A 10178-nucleotide genomic window follows, 5' to 3' on the forward strand; every position below is an offset into this window, starting at 1 on the left:
TTTTTCGGAGAAAAATATTGTAGGTATTTTATTAACTTTTTTTAATTCATTAGCTTTATATATTTAAACATGTAAAACATTTTTAAAATATTCTTAATCTTAAAAGTTTATTTAACCAAAATTATAATCTTTACTTCTACTTTAAATGTTTCTTATGCAAAAAAAGTGTAATGAACATTGAGTTGACAGATAGTTCTAACAACAGATTTCGTTACTTATTATGTAATAAGGCTTAAACCAATTGATCAACCAAAACCAAGATGTTTGGGATTGCTATACATATTTATGGTGCATCCTATTAGACATCGATTTGTGGTTTCCACTGCCATGTTACCTAAACAACATTTTATTTTGCGCAAAAAGTGTATTGTAAGTAGGCACTTTATGAATCTTGAGTTGACACTTAGTTCTTACAACATATTTGATTATTTGTTGTATAATAGGACTTAAATCAAGTGATCACCAAACCCAAGATCTTTGAGATTCCTATATACCAAGTACTTTTGGAAATCTAGAATTAATTATATTTTTGACAAGTTTGATAAATACAATTTATATAAATCAACTTGAATATGAGTGTTAAATATGGTAAGATATAGTTATATATTGTTAATTACAATATTATGTTTTAGTTACAATACTATGTGTTCAGCACAAATTAAAAATTCATCATGTCTATCTTTTATTTTAAGAAAACGCAAAGAGAAAATTACGGTTATTTATTTGAGTCATCCATTCGGCTGTGTTTTTACATGCCTTGAAGACCAGAGCAACACAAAATATAATTATCATGAAGAGACATGATTATTAATCTTGCGAAAAGCCAACCCACGATCTATGGTCGAGCTTAGTCACCTCCTTTCTCATGTACAAGCTTTTAAAGGAGATGTTTGAGGGAGTGAGTCCCATCTCGACAAGGGTTTTAATACATACAAGTATAACTATTGGAAGACATGTTTGAACATTAAATTATTTACTCAAAATTTACCAACAATTACATTGTAATGTTTACAGGAAGGTTGATGTTACCTAACATACATGAATTTCCGAGAGATGCAGCATTTACACGTATACAATTAGCTTTTTCACGTTCCGCGTTATATATCTATGTCTGTATCAATCAAGGGCAAAATCTGACTGAGCAAGGCCATTTTTCTCCCACAGCTTCTGATCATGTCTATGCTCTTTACTCCTGATAAAACATAAGAAAATATAATAAAAATAACCAAGAGCCATATAAATATATACTTTTTTTTTTCCAAACTCATTAAATAAGCTCACATAATAACTATTAATTATCATGTACCTCAGGAGGATGAACAGATGTGGTGGATATCACTTCTGTAGGAATCATAGACTCGGAGCTTTTTGCTTCTGATTTTTCATTTGAAAATCTATTGATCACAAGTCTATGTTAGAACAAATGCCAACTTTCCACATGAAAATGCAGGAAAAACTAGAAGCTTTCTTAGTTTTAGACAGCTAAAATCAATCAGCCTTGGAATTCATTGAGCAAGCATTGACAGAACCAGGCGAATTTGCTAATTGATATTAATGCAAAATCTCCCCCCTTCCTCCCCAAAGAAAATAAAATAAAATATTCTCAAAACAATTAATTAGAGCCATCGTACGTATTATCTAGGAGAATAATGTGCAGCAGGCAGATAGTATTTTTACCTCCACCAGTTCTGCTTGCCATTATACAAGGGAAACTACTATGCAGAATTCATCGCTCAAAACTCAAAAAGCACACGAAAAAAAAAAACTAAAGTGTAAAGGCCAATCTTAATTAGATCCAATTTCACCGCAATTCACAACAGCATCAGATGGAAATTCAAAAAGCATAGCATGAATTTATTAATGCTCAAACTTTGATGAGTAGTAATTCAAAACAAATCCAGATTAACATACGTTGAAAGTATGGTCACCCAAACAAGCTCTACGGTATCCACCCAAAGAAGTCTTTGCTCAACTGGTATCACACCATAGGTTATGAGATGTGCAAATGGCCACAGCTTCCAACCTGCCTGTGTACGACAATATAAGAAAATATTAAAGTTTCAAATAGCAACGTCCGGTACAGGTATAAGCCAAATAAATAAATAAATAACGATGCTTGTCAAACACACTAACTAAGTATGTGGTAGTGGTACACAGCGCTAATATAGGGTGCCCGTGTTCAAGGTTGATCTCAGAAAAATAATGATTTAAATGAAACAAATATGAAAAGCCAGAGGATCTCTCACCGTCAACATGGGAAAGAACGTAGCCTTCAATTCATTTAAAATACTGATAGGCGGATCAAGACGTAGTATTGCAACAACTGTATAATATATGCTGTTCCAAACTGCTGACCAAGCAGTTTGATCAAAGACAACTTTAGCAGGAACCACCCACCATTCTTTGTAGGGAAATAGGTCCTGTTTAAATGAAAAGTTGCTTAGTCCATCAACACAGAAATTCCAAGAACCAAACCGAAAAGGAAAAAGGAAATTATCATTATGCAATACCTCGCAAAAATGGTAATAGTAATGAGAAAGAGAACCATGAAGAGTAAAACCAACAATCCCAGATCTGAACATCCGGGCCCGGTCAAACTCAAACAGAGGTTTTCCTTCAAAGCACTGCAAAACCAGGAATTGTTAGATGACAATGAGCTATCTTTCATTTTCTATTTTTTGACTTACACTGTGAACCTTTCTTTTTTCACAAAATTGCAGTCAAGAAGAGTACAAATAGCGAGCAGAAACTCACCTGTGCAATCCAGTCCCCAACAGAGTAAACAATCCCACTAATCATCATCTTGGCAAGAACAGGATTTGTCTTAAGAGCTTCCTCATAAGCAGACCAGTTGTGCTGAGGTGCATATCTTAGTATCTCATAGAGCGTCCATCCCTATATGATATCGAAAATCACAAGCCATAGAAAATCATGAAAACCTCAACCCAAAACGCATAGACATAATATGTAAAGCTTTCTATACTATCATCTAAATACACACCACGATGTAAGTTAAGTAAGTTTGTTCATTTTTAAAATAACTGTAAAGTTATAAATAGTAAAAAAACCAACAAATCTTACAGACAGTTTTTTAGGTGCTTTTGATAGGGTTCCCCAATCAAAGTTTCAGTTTCAGATTCATAATCTTCATAATAAAGGTTTCAATTAAATGTCATTAACGAGGTCAAGCTTCTAATTCTGATAGTAGATTTGCAGTAAACACTCCTATGAAACTACTGCAACTAAGTTTCATCAGTTTGTTAAACTAATCGAGTGCCAAGTTCCTCTAAACTTACCAAATACGCGTGTTCATGTGAAGAAGAAATAACTACTTCATTTTCTCACAACTAATAAATAATCAATCAGTATTTCTTAACATAATACAAATTGGATTGAAGATAAGCACGTATCTTCGTTCCACGTTTTCACTTACATGCCAGTAATCACTATCAATGGTGAGAAGCTTGGTGACGGCGAAAGTACCAGCGGCAAGCACAATCGTAGCGTTGATGGTTCTATCAATCAGCTTCTCCTCGTCCTCCTCGCTCTCACTCCCAACCAAGGCCGAAGAAGAGGGCGCAGAGGAAGAAGAAAATCCTTCCAACGACAACAAACCATCATTGGCTCCGAATCCGTTCACCTGAGTCACCAATTCGCCGTCAGCGCCATCAATCTCGACGCGACTCACCAACACTCCCTCCTGCTGGTCCGTAATATCGTTGCTCTGCACCGATATCACGTCGAACTCCTCCCCCGCCGCGCTTGCCGCCACCGCGCGATTGTTTCCCGAGAAAATGCGGCTCCGAGAAAATCTAGGAAAATCGTGCGCGCCGGCACCGGCGAAGGATTTGGTGTGAGGAGCCTTCAGCTTGGGCTTGGAAATCGACGGCAAGAAGGCGCGGGGAGCGACGGTGCTATGGACAGAGGCCATCACCGCACGTGGTCGAGTAGCGAGTGGCGAGTGAAAACGACGCTGAATTACTTCTCCAAGTTCGGGAGGCGCTGAACGCGCGCAGCTGTTGTCGTTTAGTGGTGCGCTTCGGAAAACACTGCGAGAAAGGGATGATGTTATAGTATTAAGCAGAATGTAAGGTACGTAAGTTTTGATTGGTCCTCTGATTCATGGAGGCTGTGGAAGAACAGTGTCCACATAAAGTCGTTGATCCATTTGATATCACCAAAAAAAAAAAATTAAAAATATATAAGGTCCATTCGTAGTGTTTTTAATATTTTTCTATAGGAAATTCAAGAATAATCATAATACAGAGCATTAAAAATGTCTAAACTTTTATCTTGTCTTTTATCTCGAGAATCTCTAGAATCAGAATCTCTCTAGTCCAGTTAGGACGTAATTATGTGGGCCTCTGAAACAAAGTCCAGGAACACATTTTCATGGGCCACAATTGGGAGTCTGTGATTTATCAGATCCACACGACTTTGAGGCTATGGGTTTACGTCAACTACAATAGAACCTCGATCTTGCACAATGCTTGCATAATATATAAATGCAGAAGCAGACAAATTGTGATGTTTCTGTCATGGATAGCTGGTGTTAGGTTTTACGAATTTTGTTGAATAATTTTAATACCATACATAAAAGCCATTCAAAATGCAAGGTTCTAGCAAAATATGCAACAGATATTTTTGTTTGGTATTAAAAAATGATTTATTATTTTCGTAACATAATTAAGCAAATGAATAATTTGAAGGTGACGTTTTCATGTCGTGTCCAACCACGTATATCAATTAATAGCATGTGCTCTTGATCAAAACCTGAACGAAAAACGATAAAGTCCATTTTTAGTTATTGTTTCTTACCAATAATTTGTTCATAAAAGTATGTTTAAATTAAATGAAAAAAAAAGGCAATTTTTTTCACGGAGATGACAATTTTACCACCAAACTGGGTTTACTTTGACACGTTTTAGAAATAAATGACAAAAATCAATGTTTTCAAAAGAGTTAAAACGATATTTTATTTTTCATATTGAAGAGGGACAGAATAAATGTTTAGGCCCTGGATAAAATTACTAACAAACACATTCAATAAAAAGAATGTTCACGTGCCTCTTAAAAGCTCCCAAAGGCTTAAATAATGAAATAAAAAAAACTTTTAGAGTTGTTCATATCCCTAGTTGCTATAGTTAATTTGATACTTTAGACTTTGTAAGTTTGTCATAAAGTACTTTGAACTAGATCAGACCAAAACATCCTCATCGTTTGTATCCATATCGATGGGTTAGCAATAATAAAAAAATTGCGAAAGAAAGAGAATAAATGTATTTCATTGAATAACATCAAAGCATACATAGTGAGATTATAATATAAAAAATTAGATGAGAGTATTAAATTTTCAAATCATAATGAAATTATATATTAACGTGATCAAGAGTTTAATAATATATGTATTAAAAATATATCTTATTTATATATCAGATTATGGTCTAACCTACAATATTATTAGAGAGTTTAACAAGTAGTTTAATAAAAAGTTTTTTCCAAATTCTTCTTGAGACAATTTAATCTATAGTTATTTTTATAATTCTTCAACTTAGCTCTAAAAAGAATTCCTCTTCATTACCATTATTCATTCGCAATTGAAAAAAGTAATGATCTAATGAAGAATCTACTTTTATAATTATGACTTTTCGTAACTCAATAGCATTTCTAATGAAGTGCAATTTTATATCAATATATTTTGGTTCTCTTCTCACTATAGATTTGATGATCAAATAATTGTATGGTACTTTGTTTATCATTGTGAATATTTTAAAGCCTTCTAATGAACATGTCCATGGTCCACCATAAATATGCTAACTTTACTAACATGTGTCAAACCTGGTCTATATTACAAACCATCTCACACATGATGTTCCTTCTCCATATGGTACTAATCTTAGTAGAAACTAGGAGACTATAGGTTTTACTAAGACTTTTCCCTATATGTGCTAGAAGTTGCGTATCTTTTATTAAATGATCCCGAGGAGTTAGATGGTCTAGGAATCTTAAGAAGATTTTACTAGACCATTCTTCACAAATCCTCACCTAGATTAAATGTAAATCTTTTTAGCAAAACTCAGTACCTACCACTAAGCTCAATTTAAGCTTAATCACCATCACCTTTACAGAACCTCGAGCAATATCCTTTGTTGCAAAATACAACTTTATGTCAATGTGTTGCATCATTTCATTGTATACTTCATTACTGAATAATGGTATAACATTGTTGTTGTCACAATAGATAGTGACAACCTGGTCTTCCACCTTCAACTTATGGCTAGACTCCATATCTATAAGGCTTCCTTCACTGGTTTCATCATGACGATATATTTTGCTTCGGTGATTGACAAAGCCACTACTTTCTACAAAATATTTTTCTAACTTATTGTAGTACCGTATAATGTATTTCGTCGAGGCCGACTTAACTGAATTCGACCGAATTTAGGCCTTAGCCACTTAGGTTGAATACGACCAAATTTTGGTCGCAGGAAGCTCAGTCGAATACGGCCAAATTTTATTTAGGGCCAACTCAGCCAATGCGGTCAAATTTGGATCAAGGTCAACTCAGCTAAATACAACCAAATTTGGTCCAGGACTGACTAGGCCAAATTTTGATTGGTACCGACTCAATTGAATTTGACCCAATATGGCCAAATTTCATATAGGTCTGACTCTACTGAATACGACCAAATTTGGACTGCACCGACTTAACTAAATCCGACCAAATTTGGACTAGTACATCTCGACCTTTAGCCTAATCCAACTAAAATTTAAATTGAAGATTTAGGTTGGATTTTTTGGATTATCCATATTTGAAATTTTGGATTTAGAGAATGGATATCCAATCCATAAAATAAATAAAATGTAGATTAGATTGAAATTTAGGTCCAATAAATTAAATTTTAAATGAATTGGATTTTTAATAAAATGGATCTTAAATGGACTAGATCGGAGAAAAAGTGGATCGAAAATGTTGTGGTGTCTAAGCACCCAGTGTAGTTTGAGTCAACATAACCTTTTATAGGAGCGTCTTTGGCATATCGTCTAATTTTACCATAAACTAATACTTTTCAAACGATCCCTTCAAACAATTAAAAATCCACTTATAAATTATTAGTGAGCTCACTACAGATATGACATGAATCTACTAATACTACTACAAAGTGTGTGAATCTTGTATCACAAAACCTTCTACTTCAAAGTGTGTGAATCTTGTATCAAACAAATTTGTTATTGTATAAGCGAAAAACACTTTGTGCACTTAACTTAGAGACAGGTTATGTACTTCATACTACACATAGGGAGTTATGTACTTCATACTACACATAGGGAGAGTTCAGTGGATAACATTAAGAGACTTTGTATATTTTTCCTTGAGAGATCTTGTGTACTTGGATAACTAGAAGTGACTTTGTGTGTTCAATTGTAAGTCATAAATGATAATAATAATACACCTAATTTCTTTTTACTAGTGGAGCTCTTTATTGTTTAGCTTTGGAAATTTGGAGCAACATCTAATAAATTGTGTATTAGTACTTTGTTTCTATACTTATGCATCATCTATTGATTATCCCCTTATAAAAAGGTTGTGAAAAATATTCATAAAAATATCATATGACCCACGTTTATGATGAAAAACATTTGCAAAAGGATTTTTTAACATGTTTTTATATCATCTTTATTCACCCTCTCCCCCTTCTAGAACTAACATATGATTCAAGTTCCAATTTCATCTTTATATTAGTTAACTATAAAGATATTAGATACATGCAAAAGTAAGAACAAAACACACATTTCTTCTCATTTTATAACATAGATACAACTATATAATTGAATCTAAAAAACATTATCCTAATCTAAAACTCATCAAATGTCTCAAGAGAAACTTTTCTTGATTTTTATCAAACGTCTCATGTAACATCCCGGTCGGATATTACTAATTTAAGTAATAAAATTAAGAAATATGATGAAAACCTCATTTATTATACTTCGCTTCCCAAAAAACGCGGGAAATTTTTAAACATTTATTAGTCGGAAGTTATCCAAAAATCCATAATTTATGAAACTCCAATATAATATCCAAATTCACAAATCAGTAAAACACTGTTTACAAAGTTCATAAAAACAATAGTGATAAAACTCTAGTAAAATCTTTTCCTAACTAACCCTCTCTCTGATGCTATGCCTCACCAGCACCACCTGCAACATCATCTGCTCCCGTATAACGCATTACACGATCATCGCCAAACACAAGTAGATAGGGTGAGCTCATAAACAGTTAACATAAAAGTTAATAAAAAAAACAAGATACACACATCTATTTTATTCTAGTTAATTCTTGGTCAAGACCTTAATCCCCAAGGCTTTTCAACCTTCACAACACACAAATAGTTAGTCTCGGATTCAGGGTTTATGATGCTCACACGAACCTGCCCGCTCGTGGTCCTGCCTCTACGAACCTCCCCGCTCGTAGTCCTGCTCTACGAACCTCCTCGCTCATAGTCCTGCTCTACGGACCTACCCGCTCGTAGTCTAACACACGTGATCCACCAGCTACGTACCTCCCCGCACGCAGTATCTCTCAAGTGTGAGCACGGAACATACGAACCTACCTCACTCGTACCCCCACACGAGAGTAATAGGATATGAACCTCCCCGCTCATATCATCACGTGTTCACCACCATCCATGAACCTACCCGCTCATGGCACATCATCCCCTGATCCAAGTCTTACATCACAACATGATAACGAAAACAAGAAAGCACACTACGCTACACAAGGTACACACTCAAGCTGGTCTTAGGGATTCCAATGCTTCCACGAACATGCCTGCTCGTGGTCCAACTCTATGAACTTCCCCGCTCGTAGTCCAACTCTACGGACCTCCCCGCCCGTAGTCCAACACATGTGATCCACCAACTACGAACCTCCCCGCTTGTAGAATCTCTCAAGTGTGAGCACGGAACATACGAACCTCCCCGCTCGTATCCCCACATGAGAGTATTAAGATATGAACCTCCCCGCTCATATCATCATGTGTTCATCACCAGTCATAAACCTACCCGTTCATGACAACATCAAGCATATCCCAGAGCAGGACCAACACAACAAGTCATGCAAAACATATCACAATGCACCATGTCACTACACCATCACCTAGCGCAGCATAAGTATTGCTAGGCGAAATGGCAGTACAGACCGCCTAACGGTTCAACATCACCGTCGGGCGCCACAAGACATCCCTATTTCCTACTATCGCCTGGCGGTCCACTCTACACTGCCAAGCGCCACACTAGTAATGTGATACTACTAGTTTTAGGTACTCTAATTCATTTCCTACCATTCACCCATTCAATTCTCAAACATCCAGAAATCAACATACACATTCATATATTCCAAATTACAACATCACAACACATATGCATCTTTCAAGTATAAGCACACATTCCTCTCTTTTATATTCATATGTACTTACCTCTTAAATCAATTCCAACACACACTTTATTTTCCCTTTCTCATTTTCTCAACCCTTTGCATGCTTACAACAATTCACATACCCCACATAAGACACAATCAAAGCTATATACTTATTCTGCATGCTCTCACAATTCCATTACATTTAAGGTATGATTATCATGCTCCCATACTTCCCCAAAACCCGTCATGATCATGCAACACTCGATCATAGTGATATCATCAATAGTGGCATTTTTTTCACACACTTATAACATCATACATTCGAGCTAACATATATAAGTTCATATATTCAACATGTCTTAGCAAGCACTACCAAAACATATTCATCAATCACACATCTATATATTTATATATATACATTCACCAATCAAGGCCATACCAGCACTTGAGAACACTTAATCATCCATTAGTAATCATACTATTAGGGAATTCAAACAACCAATCATGTGTGACATATAACTCTAGATACTGTTCTGTAAATCAAATCTCCACCGTTCACATTGAAAAACTACATGTTATGGACCACTTGTCAAAATTTCACCTAAATCGGACAGTTAACGAACTGGGAAATGCAGTTTTACGAAAACTGCGCGAACTAGAAAAATAGTGGCGCCTAACACCCAGAAGTGAAGAAGGTGGCGCCTGGCGGGACTATACTAGCGCCAGGTGGTTCCTGTTCCACGAAAAGTACGTAAAACAG

At 35.5% G+C, this 10178-nt stretch overlaps 1 protein-coding gene across 1 annotated transcript; it reads right to left on the reverse strand.

Annotated features, from left to right (window-relative positions):
- Positions 1–954: 954 nt before the first annotated feature.
- Positions 955–4134, reverse strand: LOC114183389. The gene is made up of 7 exons (XM_028070401.1): positions 3434–4134; positions 2755–2895; positions 2511–2624; positions 2247–2420; positions 1912–2027; positions 1307–1394; positions 955–1192 (listed from the first exon to the last, which is right to left on the reverse strand). The coding sequence occupies exons 1-7, from the start codon at positions 3929–3931 to the stop codon at positions 1187–1189; spliced, it is 1137 nt and encodes a 378-aa protein (XP_027926202.1). The 5' UTR covers positions 3932–4134; the 3' UTR covers positions 955–1186.
- Between the last annotated feature and the right edge of the window lie 6044 nt (positions 4135–10178).

This window comes from Vigna unguiculata, chromosome 5 (assembly GCF_004118075.2).
Source record: "Vigna unguiculata cultivar IT97K-499-35 chromosome 5, ASM411807v1, whole genome shotgun sequence".
NCBI classification, from domain to species: Eukaryota; Viridiplantae; Streptophyta; class Magnoliopsida; order Fabales; family Fabaceae; genus Vigna; species Vigna unguiculata.